The 18,387-nt window shown below is 41.2% G+C and overlaps 1 protein-coding gene across 8 annotated transcripts in view; it reads right to left on the bottom strand.

Annotated features, from left to right (window-relative positions):
• Positions 1 to 4,906: 4,906 nt before the first annotated feature.
• mgat3b (beta-1,4-mannosyl-glycoprotein 4-beta-N-acetylglucosaminyltransferase b) overlaps positions 4,907 to 18,387 on the bottom strand; it is an 81,585-nt gene continuing 68,104 nt past the window's right edge. For all 8 annotated transcript variants that reach the window (XM_071504308.1, XM_071504306.1, XM_071504304.1 and 5 more), the window contains one exon: positions 4,907 to 18,245. In XM_071504308.1, coding sequence (XP_071360409.1) covers positions 17,748 to 18,245 — 498 coding nt within the window. In that variant the 3' untranslated portion in view covers positions 4,907 to 17,747. The remainder of the gene's footprint in view (positions 18,246 to 18,387) is intronic.

Genomic DNA, 18,387 nt, shown 5'->3' on the forward strand with positions numbered 1-18,387 from the left:
AAGGGATGCGAGTAAATTCCTTCTCAAGGCACTGTGGGACAGCAGGCAACACGGGATTGACCAGCAGGGTGTGAAATGCAATAGAGAAACAGGAAATTTTCTTTTCTTTCTTTTTCCAGCTGTGAATGAGTGCTTGTAGAGGAGATCATTAGTATTGCACTGGTGTTGCATTTGTGTGAGCGTTGGCTCCAAGTTTACAGCTGCATACAAAAACTCAGTGCTGCGTCAGTCACATAAATTGTTGGGGAAAGGAGCAGGTTGCTTATTTACACAACGCTTGCTAACAGGCAACAGGTCTACTTCCTGTGGTTGAGTGTTGACATGCCCACGGCAACAACTGAGAAGCAGCAGAGATTTGATTTCAGATGTGCTGTTTGCTCATCTCCATTTTTGTAAAGAATTAGTTATTGTTTTATTGCATCATAAACAGCTGTTTTTACTGAAGCAGATGCATCCTGCATTTAACATAATATTTTTAAATACCTATACTAGATAGAGGGACAAATACAGCAAGAGACTCACCAGACTAGTTTACAATGGCAGGTACTTAAGACACAAGACAGCTTCATCCTGTTATTTCCTGCTTTATCATCCCCTCACTCTCATCGCTCTGTCAAAGCTCATCATAGGATTGCAATTTCAGGTGACATGTCTTTTTTAATTGATCATCTTTACCGACCATCATCATCACACACATACTCAGCAAAAGGTGAGTTGTGATTGCACTTGATTAGCAGCACATGTAAATCAGACGACTTCAGTGTTACCAGAAGGAATATTCCTCCTTGTCTTTAGCGGAAACCAGCCACCTCCCCTCACTTCCAGCCCATGTGCAAAGCAAAGAGTCTAACACCCCTAAAATGTCTGTTTGCTGGGATTAAAAACTGTCATGTAATTACCAAATTTCTAGTTGTAATCCCTTCCATTACTCAAATGGAAAAGTCATGTCTTATGTCATGTATTACTGTTCAGCATTTTATGTTTCTAAACTATAATTGAACCTTAAATGAAAACAGTTGTAATGATATCAAAGGTATTTGCAGCTCATCTTTGCATCACATTAAGGTGACACACAAAGGCAGCAACAAGCGAGACAGTTTTTGCAAATCACGTAGCGTCTCCCTTTGCATACCAATGTAAAGTGCTTTCATTACTCAGCCGCAGTGTCTCAATCCTTCTCAGTTTTTACCAATCATCTTGGTCATTTTTCAACTCTGCTTTTAGTCTGCATTTAAAAAAAAATCTGTTCAAAGTCATCACACTTTGTATTGTTAATTGTATTATTACATTAAAGACATTCATTTCTTTGATTAAAGAGTAGGCTTATTTGGTGTTAAAGACCCTATTCATACTCACTGCAAATGACAAGGGCCCTCTCTGATATTGTATTGCTGTATTTTAACACATTTGCACTGTACAGTCCAACAAGAGTGTTACATGCTGTTCCTCTATGATTTACCAGTCAGTCCATCATCTCTCCTGTAGGGAACATTATGTTTCTGTTTCTTTGCCACTTTGGGGCCATTTTCCTTCCTCATAATTCAATTCAGCACCCCAGTACATTTCATTTTCTATGTCTGCTCCCCATACATCGCTTGGTTACTGTAATTTCAGAGAAAAGCTTTTTAATTAAATGCTCATTAGCTGCTGAGATGGTTGTGTTAAGTCAGCAGCAATTAGGAAAAAAACACTGAGGATATTACAAGGAGATGAGATTAACTTTATTGATTAATGCTGACTGATAACTGGAGTCTTTAGGTCAGAAGAAAGTGCAGATGTAAATTGGCAAATAAATAAAAAGGAGAACAAATTTAAAATATAAAGTTAAATTGATATACATAAAACAGACAAATTTAGATTTTTCAATCTTGCAGATTTGCAAATTTATAATTCATTGCAAAACGCATCTATGTGCACCAGTAAATATTATTATAGGATTTCATAGTTAAAACTGATGGAGAGGGTGAGAAGATGTGCCACTGATACTTCTGTCCCTGTGGCTAGTGTAACAATCTCTGTGGATTTTGACTCTAATATGAATTTTAATAATGCACTGCTGTTGTACTCTATTATTATTCAAATGCTACCTGCAAAGGAACCTCAGTTATCACAGTTATTCTCCAAAAGAAAAACAAAGTGTTGGCGTACAGAGCTGCCCTGCATGTGGGATTATAGCTCTGGACTGATGAAGACGTCTGTCAGTCTTTCAAACTAAACAGGCTCCTAAGATTCAAAGAGTAAGTAATGCGACTTCGATTTATACAGTACACCTCATGACACATTGTGCAAACAGATCCGTTAAGAGGCATGTAAGTACAGAGAGAACTTAACAGTGGTGCTGTTATTTTCTTAAAAACCCAGAAAAAGCCCACGGTGTGTCTGCTGATGTGAAGGACCCATCTAAAGACCTCTGATCATATTCCAAATCTAAATTCAGAAGGATTGGCAAGACTGGTAAGTAATCAGCTGTTAATGCTAACGTTGGCTATGTAGCAACAGCAAAACTTACAAATAGTCCTTTTACCCAGTAACTAGTAGACTAGTAATCCAGTCTCCATTATTTAAGTTACTTAACCATTCTGTAAAGAATATGGATTACAGAGACTAAATAAGCAGGGTACATAATAACATCAAGAAGACAACAAGAAAAAAAACTGTACACAGGTTCATTTTGATGGGAAGTATTGCAGAATTTCAACAGAAAGAGAAGCATTTAATTTTCAGAACCATTTGTGCATTTAGCTTTACATTTTAAATTCATATGTATTTTTTCTGTCATTACTTAAAAAGTATATGAAAGTTTAAACCTACAATAACTGATTTTTGGCTAACTGGAGACATTGGAAACAAACTATAAACACAGCACTAAAATATCACCTGTCAGGCTGATAACCTTTTTGTAAACAGTTCTCCATTTACACATCAAACAGAAGTAACATTAGCAAACATCTGGAGTCCTATTTCTAGTAAGTCCAGTTTTGCTTTTCCTTTAGCTTTTGCTCTTTGATAGCTGAGGAAATATCTGGTTCTTTAGCTATTAAATGTGCTAAGTGAACACAGTGGAGCATTGGGTAAATTCAGCCACAGTAATGGAGTCATTAAAAAAAGATAAGGGTATTTCTTCTTTAGGGACATATCTGTGAAAGAATTTTGTTTCATATCTTATGTGTAAAAGCACTGTTTTGGCCTGAAGGTGGTACAAAAGAGAAGCTCGTTGTATTGTATTTGTCCAGTGTTTGATGTTAATTACTGGACAACATGTGTCACTGTCTGTGTACTTTATTTCTAGTTCTTATGGTTTTGTGTTAGTATACCTCCTTGACTGCTCCAAAATGTCAAAGAACCAGAATGTTCCATCGATTTCATGGCAATTAGATGTGGATAGTTCTTGCTGACAAGTCGAACCAATTTTGAAGTTTTGGCCTGATGGTGACACGAGAGGGAAGGTGGGGGTAGTGACCAAACACATTAGGAACAGCCTTTAAGAACCATGAATATCCACAGCAAGCTTCATGGAAATCCAGCCATTAGTTGTTGTTTTTTTCTCCCACTTTTGTTATAGATTAAAGCGTTAGTTAAGGAGAACACTTGGCCTCATGGTCGTCTAAGGGGTCACCGAAAAGAAACCTCTGGCAATCATGAATATTCACAACAAATTTTATGGCAATCTGCTGAGGAGTTGCTGAGATATTAACACAGCTATTCTTAGTCTCTGCCTCTAATGGGGCATAAATACAACCAGTCTAATCATTAAATGGTATTTGTTGTGCATTTTCATGGTTGCCATGCAGTACTAATATTCACATCTGTTTCTGTCAGTGTGCATATAAAAGCATCTCTCTGCCTGCCTGCATCTATGTATATTTGATATCTGCACAGTGCATGCTGTTTGCATTTACTGGATGTGTAAGAGTCTTCAGATATTTATGACCTTTTGTTGATGGCTCGTTGTCTCAACTACAGACTCAGAAAAACAACAGCAGTGCATTCCTCGGTCTGTGTGGCTGGGCTGGGAGCTGTTACACCCTGGTCCACTGTGGCTGATCTGGCACTTTAACTGGACATTAACTGGATGTTCAGATACAGTTGCTCTCCCCTCCCAGATGGATGTGTCATAGTGGTGTCATGGCCTCAAATGACACTTTTGTTGTTTTGATTTTCCAGAGATGGACTCCTGTGGTTGCATTAGTAGATATTTGACGGTAGCAAGTGTGTTATTTTATTTTTTTATGTTGTACTTGTATTTTGGCTAATGGTCATATCCACAGACCCTGTTATTACTTCCTGACATCAGTGCTGGTTGGTAATTCCTGACCATATGGTTTTAGGAAAGTTATAGTCTTGGTGCAGATGTGTTCCTGGAGGCCATTGCTGGAAGTGTGGTTCACTAAGGTCCTAACAGCACATTTTGCCCAGAAGCCCCCTAATGGTTTAATCTGGCCATGATGAGGAGCTGTGTTTCACTCCTACTAACATGAGCAAAGTCTGTGAAAATGACAACACATGCTTAATTCTGCAACACTGAATAAAACTAATGATCAGTCTGGATGTTTACTTTCAGTCTGTATTTTAGAGTGATGATGGTATTTTGTGTTTAAGCACAGCAGTTAGTGCAATAAAACACTTTTTCCATTAAGAGTTTTGAATATTAAGGCTGCTGTTAAAATTAATCCAGAGCAATGTGAAGTGTGCAGAGCGATGCATCCTAATGAGCTGTAATGATGTGTGCTGCAGTGCTGCCCTCTAGTGAGATGAGGGATGGATGATGCAAATCACCGCAATCTAGTAACATCTGCACGCGCGCACACACACACACACACACACACACAAACACACACACACAGACACACACACACACAGAGTCCTCAGTTGATGCACTGAAGAGAGAAACATACAGACAACAGTGTTAAAATTTTAAAATTAATTTATTATATGTCTTTGTCATAGAACTCATTACTTTTTGTTCATGGTTAACATACAGCCATTCATATAGAGAACAAATGAGTTTTTTTATTCATCATTTTCAATTAACTTAGAAATGTACACTCTTCTTTGTGATGCCGAAGAGGAGAAAAATATCCTTTTTTCAAAAGTATCTTTTCTCATTTGTGTTTTATCCCCCATGAGGGAAAAGGCCCTCTGCCTCCTCCTCCTCCTACTCCTCCTCCTTGTCATCTCCCATTCTCTCTCTCTCTTTCATTTGGATGAACGGATGTTGAGGCGAGGGAACACCTGAACACACTGGCACAATGATGAACACAAGCAAAGGGCTGATGTGCATTGGGAGCTGAACACTGAGCCACTGAACAGCACACCCAATCTCTTTCTCTTCTCTCTCATGCACACACGCACACACACACACACACACACACACACTATCGCACTCCGACCCATCAAAACCATTTCAAAATGACAGCACAAAATAAGAAACAACCCCAGGAAACAAAATGAAGCCTCTACAATGATATAAAAAATAAAACTATGCCACCATATACAATCATTATCAGTGCATGGGGACAGAGGGAGGCAGGGGGATACAGGTTGTGTTAATGTACAATGTCAGAATATGTAATGGGGCATGCTCATATGTTGCCATTGTGTCAATAATAAAAGGAAAAAATGTAATTTCCTTCCTTTGTCCTCTGCTGACAGCTTCTACGAACACATTCCACATGCTCCAAAAACAGCATCTGGTTTTGAGTTTTTTCAGGCTACATGTGAACGAGGCTGAAAGCTAATCAGGTGGGGGGGGGTGGGTGTGTGTTAGATGGACCAGTTCCTCGTAATCTCTTCATTCTCATTTAGGTCAATTTAAAAAAACAAAAACAACTAAAACAAAAAAAAAAAAAAAAAAAAAAAAAAACAGACAAAGTGCTGCAACCCACTCGCTTACAAATGGACTTAATCCAATAAAAAAACACACCCAAACCAAGTCATCTAACCTACTTTCATTATCCCCCTCACATTGTAAAACTTATTTATCTTTTTTTTTAAAAACACAACAAAGTCTGTGTAAAGATTGGAGGGCTAAATCTGGCAACCCGGCGGGACGGTAGAGAGGATTAGATGGATATGGACCTGGCAACCGGCCCTGTTGGTTAATTGGCTGCAGACAGCACTTTGCCCCGGGGACATGAGACCGGGTGGCAGCACCATGCCCAGTGCCAGTCATCTGCCGAGGCCGTATTGTTGATATGCATGTGTGTGTGTGTGTGTGAAAATGTGTGAGCAACATGGTGTCTTGTGTTATTTGTCCTTTTTCAAGGACAAGATGGACGGAAGAAGGCGGAGGGCGTGTTTTTGTTATTTGTGATATGTGAGAGGACAAGCAGGACACCTCATAGTGGTCACTGTGTGAGGACAGGCCTGTGTGTGTGTGTGTGTGTGTGTGTGTGTGTGTGTGTGTGTGTGTGTGTGTGTACTTGTAAACAAGGCTTCACTAAGCAGCAGTAATTAGCCAGACAGACCTGTTCAGTCTGGACCAGTGGGGGAAGTTGTTTAAGCCACATTTTTATAGAGACACAGTTTTATGTGAAACTGAAGGTTTATGTTCAGTTTCTCCGCACTGTCCTTTCTCTTAAAGGGCGTTTGATGACAAAAAATTTTGAAGCCAAAACCGCGGTTGTCTTGGATCATCACAGTGTTAAATTTTCAGGTAGTGGATGTGTACTTTTGCACATTAGTTTTGAGGTCAGTGCTCAAAAAAAGGTGGTTTTCTGTTCTAGTTATATGGAGTTAAGATTCACTAATTTGTTTTTTTTGAGTGTCCTGATCTATTTTTGAAAATCTGTTGGACTTCTTGCAGGCTCACCAGTGTCTGCAGTGTCTGCCATATTTCCTGATGCTGCTTAATGAAGCCGTCTCACAACAAACACCAGTGACTGAAACAATTACGATGAAACCCGGCGTTAATAAGCAATAAAAAAAAATAAAAAAAATCATAACCCTGTTTATCATACATGCATTGCCTGACTAGCTAACAGTTACATCTTATGTCAAAATCAAAAATAAACAATAATATTATACATCCCCCATTTATATTCATGTATGCATAAAACGAACAAAAAAACCAAAAACCACATCCCTCCATTAAGGTGCAATTCATAGCTCAAAAGGCAGAAGAAAGTTCAATCTGCATTTCATCATGCAACTGAAATGAAAAAAACTTTCTTCCAACAGAGAATAATCATCTTCTTTCTTTTTGTGTGTGTGTGTGTGTGTGTGTGTGTGTGTATGTGTTTTGACATCTTTGTCTATTATGGAGGAAATAGAGGATATCTGATAAAAGAGAGGGAAAAAAAAGAAGTAGGACACAAAAAGCATTAAGCCAGCACCACTTTGCTGTGTGACTGGCACAGAACATTGAACAAAAGATGAGGGCAAAAATGTCTTTTTTGTCCTGGGTTTCTCTCGGACTTGGGGCTCTGGCCCAAACCGGTTCTGAGTGGCTGAGCGATGACAAAAATGGTTTTTGGTCACACAATGGTGAGCCTTCATAGCGATCACATAACAGCGAGGGCACAAACAGAGCGGCTACAGTAGTCTGACTGTTTGACCAGCAGAGGACACAACCACAATCACACCACAGTAAAAAAAAAAAAAAAAAAAAACAGAGAGTGTACTGTGTATGTGTGTGTGCTTCTTGGGTCTTAGTGTGAATGTATGTATTTGTGTGTGTTGTGGTTATCTGTGAGTGTATCTGCCATGTGTAAAGGTAGGAAATGAGTTATGAAAAAAAAACACAACATTTAAAAAAAAAAAAAAAAAAAATCATGAATCAACAGGTTATGTGATGCTGTTAAGGTCATGGGGGGAAAGATGATGTCATCAAAACAACAGAACAGTCACAGAGAGAAAACAAGGTGGCCGCCACAGTATGAAGCCCCCTTTAGGGCATCAAAGGAGGTAAAAGATCTGTGAGGTGGAGTGGAAGTCTATTCTAGCAGTAGGCTGAGACGGTGCTTATGAGCTAACACACACACACATACACATTACCTCATTCACACACACACACACACACACACCGCCTTCAAAAGACATTAAATATCAAGCTGCCAAGTGGATAAAGTTACAAAAAAAAGTACAAAAACAAAGTTAAATAGAAAAACAGAGAGCCAGAGACACGCATTGCCCCTCACTCTCTGTTTCTCAGACTACCACCAAAAACAATATTAAAACTTTTAAAACAAAACCCCAGAAGGAAAGACACATCGATTGACTTCACATAAAAGTATAAGTGCAAAACAAAACAAAACCAAAAAAAAGGGGGCAGAGACTATAAATGTAGGGAGTCTGTGATTGTAAGGATCAGTCACTCCCTCTTTCCATCTCGGTCTCTGTTTCTGATTGCAGGGAATTCAAACCCCTCTGGAGGCTCGCTCTCGCCCTCTCTCCCTCACGCTTCCCTCACCTTCATTTGCCTTTTTCTAACCCCCTCGCTCTCTCTTTCTCTGCCTCTGTCACAGTTCAGTTCGGGCTGGTTAGGGACAGCAAGTTTCTGAGAAATGCAGTTAGGCTAGAGTTACAAAGTCTCACACACACACACACACACACACACACACACACACACACACACACACACACACACACACACACACACACACACACACACACAAAAGGGATAAACACACAATAAATGGCCAAAAGAATGTGGACATCCCATATGTGATGCTGAACATCTCATTGCAGGAGCATGGGCATTGATTTGCTGCTGTAACAGCCTCCCTTTTTCTGGGAAAGGTCTTCAAAAGAGTTTTGAACCTGGCTGCGGGGAGTTGCTCTCAGGGTGGGGCACTGATGCTGAGCAATGGATGCACTGTCATGTTGGGACAAGAGAGATTCCACCCAAACTACTGCGTTAAAGTTAGGTAGTTAGGTAGTTTTAAACCCACAACTGCTAGATGGCAGTGTTGTAATATATCTTCCACTCCGACATAACAAAAACTGAGACAGGAAGTAGTCTAAGGGTGCGCTGCTAGCATTATCATCAGCAAACCTAGCTGAATGGGGACGTTAGCACCAATGGTTGAATCCGAAAGAGTTAGACCGGCTGCAGGAGCGTACAGAGGTGAAGTGTGGCTCACTTTGGCTAAGGAGACATGAGCCATGCTGTTTGCAAGATGTGCCATGCAAAAATCTCTGGGAATGCAACAAGCATACTTAGCAAGACAAGTCCACACGCCTAAATGACCTCGACCTCAACTCATGCAACCAAAATAACTCAGTCAATACTTGATTTCATTAGCAAAGACAGTGTTTCCCATACGCATGCTCTACTTGCATGTGAGGCGTTTATGGAACAAATAAAATGTAGCGTCTTCTGATAGTCTGCATGTGAGCTGTATAGAGGACATCTGTAAATTGTAGCTACAGAAAATAACCTTGGTTACACTTTCACCACCTAAAATAAGAGTCTCTGCATGCACATCAGTCACACGCCGCACCGCCCACTGCTACAAGTAAATTCTAAACCTGTGGGAAACACTCACGGTTATGTGCCCTCCCAGTGTTATAGAGAATGAAGGCTTCTGTAATTAGATGATTTGAAATGTGTTTTTATTTCTTTTTTTTTTTTTTTACTTGATATAGGAAAATAGTTCATTCCTTTGCTCAGATTGCACAAAAAGTAGTGCTGTGATGTTATATAGTTACAGGGATTGTGATTCAAATGCAGATCCCACTGTTATAATTGCATAAAAAATGTAAACTTTTTTCAACTCAGATTTTATGCATATGGCAGAGTGTTTTTGAGTTTTCCTAAAATTAAAAAAAATATTGCAACTTATCATTTGTTTACAGCATTGCAATACATTGAATCCCTGTATCGTGATATGTATTGTATCACCAGTTGAAAAAATACTGTTATCTAAAATATTATAGTATGCTATAGTATTAAACACAGTGAAACCCCATTTTTTCAATCAGCATCTCACTATAAGTGATGGGGTCCTACTTGAACACACTATTTTCTGCCAAAGAGTGAACAGTTGTGGTTATTTCATATTGTTTTTGTTTTGTAGAATAAAGGTTGGCATCTGGTACTTGTGTGCACCAATAAAAACTTTAGAGGATTTGAATCAGGATTTGTTGACAGTTGGTGGGTTGGTGGACCAAATTAAACAGTCAAATCTAATCAAAGGGAAAAGTTTGACACTCTGGGAAGCATGCCTTTTTGCTTTTTTTGCCTTGTTTGATGAGAAGATTCATACCACAAATGTTTGTATATACTGAGTATGAATATACTGCCAACAGCTGGCTAACTTAGCTTAGCACAAAGACTGGAAACAGGGGGAAATGGGTAACCAAGCTCTGTCCAAATGTGACAAAATCCACCTACCAGCACTTCTAAAGCTCACTAATTAACATGTTCTACCTTGTTTGTTTAATCCACAAAAGAAGTTTAAAGAAAATGTACCAACAATGTCCTGGCTGGTCTTTTTTCAAAGGCTGAACTATTCCCCTAAAATCTTTATAAATACCTGAAGATATGTTTTTATTGTGACCGATGCTTATTTTGTCATTAATATTTAATATAACAGAGAAATACTAAAGATTCAAAGCCAATTATTCAGTGGCTTCAAGATTTCCCATAATTGGAACAGAGCTAAGCACAGACCATAAACAACAGCCACATAGCGAGTGACACACATTCAACACTTGTCCCTTCCCTCCAGTTCCTGATGGCATTTGAAAAGCAGCCAGGTGTTGGCCTGTCAGTATGTGTCGCTGAGTCCATCTGTCTGTGCAGTGCTACACTGACTTTCATCTTTTTGATCTGCTGTGTCACAACATATGGACTCGTGGACCGGACTCGTCCCACGCCCAACCTGAAGCCAACAATCTGTCCTGGAGCACATTCAGACATGTTATGACTCCTGACTTACAGACGCAAACAGTCACGCACGTCTCCTATTTTGCAGTCATAAATACCAGACATGTTCATCAGACAAAACATGTTTACGGAGGAGGAATTTTCCAATCATTATTACAGTTTCCACTGTTAAATATTCGTAACTGCCATTTGATTTGATGTGTGTCAGAATTGCAGCTAAATTCAGTGCGTGATAGGACAAATTATTTTCAGTGCAACTTTTACACGAGTTGGCTGCTTTTCTGAGCAGAGCTGAACTGGACCCAATTGATTTACACATTAAAAAGACCTGTAAACAAAAGGAAGGTTCTAGTTCTCAATGGAGAATTCCAACATTGTGAGGCTTCCTGTTAAATGCTTCAAAGGGTCAGTTCATCAAAATTACAAAACACAAAAAAGCTCGTTCTCGACAGCTGAGAGGTCCATTTAGTTGCTTTTCTGAACTTTTGATCATATCACATGATCCTCATCAGCATATGCAGTTTGTCTGGTTGCCACAGAATTGCTGGGATTGTTCTTTAAGGTCTTTAAGGTCTTTTGGGATTTCCGATCCATGTTGGCTTACAAGCTGAAAAAACATTTAAATCTAGTGATGAATGCATGATCAGATACTTTTGCACTCAAGGAAAAATGTTTCTCTTTTTTTTTGTAATTTGGGTGGACTGTCCCCTTTAATACTGTTTGAAGGTTTCAGAAACTGAGCACAAAAAAGTAGGTTAAAGACTTGCACTTGTTTGGGCAATGCCTGTGGTTAGCACCAAGTGCTTTCCAATCAGTGGTGACACATCGTTGCAGCTGTCGGAGTTAATGTGATTGCACAGCTTGTGGAATGTGAATGCTTTCCGTGGCTTAAACGCGGAGAATAACAATATGTTTACAGCCAAGACGACAACAACAGCAGTTTCTCTGTCGCTATGGTCTGACAGGATGCGTGTGCTGACTCCCTCCTAAGAACATAATTTCTTGATTTGATATGAGGCTTAAAGCTTTCAGTGTGATTTAGCTGCAATGTTCCATCTGTAAAGATCGTTATTTACAGCTACGAACTTCTGAATATATGAGACGATGGGTCAACAGGACGGTACGCTGGCACTTTTTCATACCCCTCTCAAGGTTTCCACACTTTCCAGACCCATATCGGAAAGAAGGAAAAAGAAAGAAATGACTTCAGCAGTGGAGTGAAAATGACCAGTGAAATGACCCTCTTTTCTCTGCACCCCTGCACCCTCCTCTCCTTGATTTCCTGCCTGCTGCTAATGTTTCTTGGAAAAGATCAATCGGTGGAAGCCATAGGGCTGGCGGGGGGCCAGAGTCGTGAAGGCATGTAAACCCTGTAGACAGGCAGCCAGTCAGCTGCTCTGCAAGCACAACAACAGATGGGGGGGTGACGGTGGTGGTGGGGCCACAAAGCCCTGCAGACACACATCTGTACAAGATACACACACGTGCAGAATGCTACAAATGTGTTGATAATGTGTGTGGGTTTGTGTGCTGAAAGGAGGTTTGGACCGACAATGGGACGAGGGAGATTCAAAGGCTAACGGTGATTATTTTAAACCGATGTTTCTTTGACTTGATATCTTCAAAGCTGTTTTGTTTGGGGATAAATTAAAAGGTCATCATTTATTTTAAGCATAAATATCAATTTACTAGTAAAGGTGTGAAAAAAGTCGTATAATGTCCTCTGAGGAAAGATGCTGCTGATTTGCATTATGGGAAATGTAGGATCCAGTTTTTGGGGGGGACATTTCAGAAGCGCCCTTTAAGCCTTTAGGGACATAAATCATGTGCAAGAATCCTAAACAACTGAATAAATTGATCATTTATGCAAAGAACAAAGGGAAGAACTGCCTGCTTGGCTGATATCCAGCAGTTAACTGGATACTGACACTGTGGCAGACAACCTCCACAGAGAACTATGCAGATATTTCTTTAGTAAACGCCTTGACAGCACTTCCAACTTTCAAAATGGCTGTAAGTTTGTTTCCTATTGCCGATATCAATAACTGAAGGGAAATAAAGACGGCTGTATCCTAGCAACACAACTCTAAACCACTGTCTGCAGCAGCATGGCTCCATCTCGTCTACGGTTTTGTAATTAACACTTAATTTACTCACTGTGCTCCGAACACCTGAAGCATGTGGACATGTTTACTGCAGATCATTTATCAGTAGAAAACCTGATCAATTGACGGTCGGGCTACATTGTGATTATAGGCTTCAATTCTTTCCTTTCTCATATGTTATTGCTTTATTACTTTTATGATTGATCATGCACCAGGCCAGTGCTGCAATTACAGCAGCTTTGCAAGTTTTTGTTAAGTCTTTAACGTCTGCTAAGTGGCCGCAATCTGCTGAAGTGCCCTTGAGCAAGACATAGCCCCCTCCTACTTGGATAGAAAACCCTTTAAATCCATTGCAAGTGCAGCGAGGTGGCACAAACACAGCTTCAATCATCACAGCCTCCTTTTCACTCAAACTGTCACTGGCTTATAGATTTCCCTTTTACAGGGATGATGAGCTGCTCACTTCATTTGGATGATTTTCATTTAATCACCGCAATGACTTTCCCTCATCAAAGTGAAAAATGCAAGCTGTTTGGTCAAGCTTATTACCTCCCTCCTCTCCCCTGTGTCATGACCACACTTCATCCAATAAGACTGGCTCTGGGAATGGCTGTGGAGGGATTATTTCCGAACTGTCTCTTTTTGGATTTGAGTCCCCGTTCATCAAGCCTTGGCTTTATTTGAAACAGGACTCTCTCTCTCTGTCTCTCCCTCTCTTTTTCGTGTTTTCCTGTCTTTGCTCAGACCAAAAAATGTTTTCCATTCATGTTTTATTCCTGGCTTATGTTAAAAAAAGGTGTTTTTCTTGCTTCTCTGCTCCTCATGCAAATTGTCTGCTTGCTGTGATGAGTCAGTCAAATCAATGAAAAACACAAACTGTAAAAAGAAAAAAAAAAAAAGAGGTGTGTGTTTGGTAATGGTGCACGCTGCGTGTATGTGTCACTATTCTCAGCTCTGCTGTGCTGTGACATTTACAGAAGTGACTGAGCGATGAGTTTTGCTTTTCTTTACTTTCTTTTTTCTTTTTTTTTAACCTAAGCCGGGTTGTGCTGCAGAATTAAGTGGAAAACAAGTTTTGATTTCTCTAATCAGCTTCCCTCTGCTCTCTTTCACTTCTCATCTTATTGGTCCGCTATCTTGGTTGATGACCTCAGGCTGTTAGGGATCTCAGGAATTCATCAGGAGGATCGTTGCCATGGCGATAACGGGCCAACAGGCCGAGGGAAGTAACCCTGACTTGTCTTTCAGCAGGCCAGACTCCCTTATCTGCTATGAGTCACTGTCTGTCATTTTCTCTCTCTCTCTCTCTCACTCACACACACACACACACACACACACACACACACACACACACACACACACACACACACACACATGGCTGTTCACCAGATGTGCAGCCTGACCGCAGCAGGCTGAGAGTTGGGAGTAAACTCTGGTTAAATGCCTCTTGGCAGAGCTTAAACACAAACTCACACCCCCAGCCCCTGATGGGATTGAACCAAAACCCCTGTGGTCACATTTCTGAGATGACGTTTAGCGATAAAACCATCAATTCCTTCTTATTTTTTTATTCATTTATTTATTTTTGCATATAGCAGTGCGTAAATGAGAGAATAAACTCTGAGATAGAATCTGTGCATGGCTGTAGTTTCAGGCCCTGATGCCAGAGGGAAGTAGACCACTTTTGTTTGTTTTTTATAAATCAAATGAGATACTGTGGTCAATTTCTACTGAGATCAGAAAACACTCAGCAACAGTATTTTTGCTTGAAAAGCTCAAAAATCAGCTCGGAAAGTTGCCAACAAACACCAGAAAACAGTCAAGTAATTTACTACAAAATGGTCCACAATCATCTATTTTGGATAACTATCCGAATTCATGATTCAATATCTCTAAAATATAGAAGAGCTACTCTGAAAGACTCAAGTAGCCACTCAATCATTATTAATCATTACCTTTTAAAAAAGGTAGAAAATCAAATTGAGGAACAAAAAGTGAAACATCCAGCATTGTTTTCCTCTCTTCTGTCGTCTCATGTCAAATCCTATTTAAAGCTTGTTTCTCTGCTGCCCCTCTGGGTTTGGATCGGGGGTTTGGCTCTCAACAGCAATACCAAACCCCTAACAGCTGCCACGGCAGACCAAGCTGCCATCGAGGCAGCAGTACAGGCCTGACACAACTGTTGACGGCCTGTTGGCTAATCTGATTTCCCACCCTGGGCTTACACCCATGAGGAGCCAGCATAGTGATGGACGGAGGGACACTAACGCCAGTTTTGCAAATTCTCAGTATCACAACTGATTCATTCATCCAGAAACTTTAATTTTACATTTTAGGGATTTAGCAACAACAGCGTCATGCAAGTGATAAGTTAGGAGGTTCAATGTCTTAGTCAAGGGTACTTTAACTGACGCGAAACACAATTTGAGACATTCTACATTGAGACCTTGTGTATCAGTGCTTATAGTTTCCTTGTGACATTAAAGCTACAACATCAAATTTTTAACTTAAAATAATCTCAGTCCCAGCATTTCTCCTCAGCAACTTTTCAAGTTTCCTCACCAAAACGTGTTATTCGTCTTGAGGAGCAGTTCACTTTGAAACAACGTCTAGTCTGAAGCTGAGGTAAACAGCATCCGTAAAGCTCAGACAGAAGCAGATGGTTGATGCAGTCAATCTGCAGTTAAAAGAAACAGTCATTGTGTTGACTGTTTTTGATCAGTGCTTGTCTGCTACATGTTTAGCTTCCCCGACTGTTCCCTAGCATTTGTAAATATTGCTGCTATGACTTCCTTGCCCTTGACAAGAATGTAATCCAGTCTCCCCACTGCCCTCAGCCCGCATGACACACACCCACAGGGAAAAGTATGCTCGCCAAATCTTAGACAATTCAGGGTGGGGATTTAGGCATCTAGCCACATCAACAGCCGTCCACGACAGCGAGAAGACAGGAGGCGTGAGCGCTCATGCCTAAGTGTTCTGATGATTGTGATCTGTGGGCAGAGGGAAGGCATCGCCATGGTAACGGCTGCCCTGTCCTGTAGAGACAGGGGGTTGAGGCAGAGCGAAAATAAATACACCCCTATTGTTGAAATGGGAAATTCCTGTGAGGATTAAGAGGAAACAGATACACACCCTAAATGGAGTGCGAGAGCCAGTGTAAATGTGTGTGTGTAGGTGACGGAGAGTTAGAGGAAGAATCATTCCAAAGTTTTTGACAGAGAGGGGGATGTGTGAATAACTGAAAAAAAAAAATTGCCTTGTTAATGAGGATTAAGAGGAAATACACACACACACACACACACACACACACACACACACACACACACACACACAAAAGACAGCTGCAGAAAAACAGGGAAGCTCCAGGAGACGGACAGAGAAAGTTTGGAAGAGAGTGGGCGATTGACAGCTCAGGAGAAAGAGGAATATTTAACTGGGGGTGGGGGACCTAAAGTCGGCGTTGACCTCGTCTGAACGCTGTAGCGCCTTGCCTGATGTGAACCCACCCACTTATCTTAACACCCCCCATCCCGTCTCCCTTTTTCACATACTTCAGTTTCCAAGGAAACAAAGTCATCTCGGCTGCCGGATAGGCAGTGAGACAAAACTGAAGGGTGATCTTTCTCCAACTAGTCTCGATTGTTCTCATCTGACAAACTAATGGCGAGTTTCATCTGTCTCAGATGCCATTGACAGGGCATGATTTATTCAGAGCTATCTGTAAGCTCTGAGGGATACACACATTCTGCACACTCATCCCTGCAACATCCCTTGTGCGTCAGCAGACACTGTGGGGAAGGGAATGTCGAGAGTCTCTTTTTCATCACCGTTCTCTTCCTCCCTCATTATCCTCCTTTCTTTCCTGCGTTCCGTCTCACTTGCGCTGTTTTTTCCCCTCTTGCTGCCTTTCTTCCCCCTCCCCCCTGATGTTTCTCTTTTGCTTTCTTTTTCCTCTCACTTCACTGATCTTGTCGCCCCTTCACAGCCCAAAACCTCACAATATAATACAAAGACAGACCACACACACTTTTTTTTTTTTTTTTTTAACAAACACACACAGACAGGTCTAAGGTGCATGTGGATGTGTGAGTACATGAATGAGCTGAAACAACCCTATTGAGTCATTCCTTTTCATTTGGCGATGGGCACTCCAGCAGGGTTTAAATAGGATTTCTAATCTACTGATACCCAAGAAAAACATAATATCTGAATGTGTGTCTGTCTCTGGAAGGAGGTCACCAAATATGACAGGAAGACATCTGAAGGTGGAGAGTGAAGCGGGAATATCAGCTGGGCCATAAAACTTTAGTAAACACAGACGGAAACAAGAAATGGTTCTTCACTCCCAAGTTTCTCCTCTCCACAGGTTTCACACGCCTGCAAACTATCCCTTGTTTGTCTTCTGAGCGACCCCTTCCTCTCAGACAGCAGGCGCGTTGAGTCGGATTGGGTGAAGAAAGGGAGGATTGGGGTGGGGTGACAAAAAATAGAGATAGCTTGGCTCCTCCCCCAAAAAGGGAGGGATGAGGAAATCTATGATTTTGTTTATCCAGTGGTTGTATCCTCTCAATGCTCTCTCTGTAAATCCATGGTGGATATGATTCAGTGTTCCCTTTTTTGACCCCAAAATAATGATTTTAAGAGATTTTAAATCCCTGCAACATCAGTGCTGCCTGGTGGAGATACATGTAGTATCACTCCAATGAGAGATGTAGTTCATCAGTATCGTTCCGCCCCCCCAACTCAGTGCTGAGGCCTTAGTCGGGCCCTATTTGTGTTGTTTCACGTATTTTTGCCCAGCTGAACTCCTAGCCCTCACTCAGTCTGGACGCTTTGTTGTAAGGGTTCTCCAGGAGGTAGCTGTATCTGTCATAGTGCTCCAGCATGTACTTGGGGGCGTACATGTGCTCTTTGGGTTCCACCGGAGGATATTCCTGCAGGGAGCCGTCAAACCAACCCCCCGTCCGGATCAGATCACGGATGTAGTTAAGGTCGCGCTTGTCCTCGTAGTCGCCCCAACGCGGGAAGTCTCCATTCTGCGCTGACACCAGCTTGAAATAGATCCCCTCTGGCGTGAAGCACCAGGAGCAGTGCCACCCAGCGAAGTGGAAGGGGCTGCCCACCGACCACTGCACCAGGATGTGGCCAGTGTCGTTCTCATACTTACGGAAACCTGGCATAGTGTAGTACTCACGACGGCGCAGTTTGATGCCGTCACCGTCGTAGACGTCCCGGAGCATTCCCACTGTACAACCAGATACCACCTCTAGAGAGCCAAACTGCTTCCAGAAAAATCCATACAGTGACTGGATGTGGAGAGAGGAGACAGGAAAACAGAGTTATATTAAAGAGACAGCATTAGACATGGTTCATTTGTTCCTTCTATCAAAATCCAAATGGTGAGTGAGAAAGTTGCCACAAAAAGACACAAGCTGACATATTGTTGCT

The sequence above is a fragment of the Trachinotus anak genome, unplaced genomic scaffold (genome assembly GCF_046630095.1).
Source record: "Trachinotus anak isolate AG129_WGS33_773 ecotype Australia unplaced genomic scaffold, CSIRO_AGI_Tana_v1 ptg000019l, whole genome shotgun sequence".
Lineage (NCBI taxonomy): Eukaryota > Metazoa > Chordata > Actinopteri > Carangiformes > Carangidae > Trachinotus > Trachinotus anak.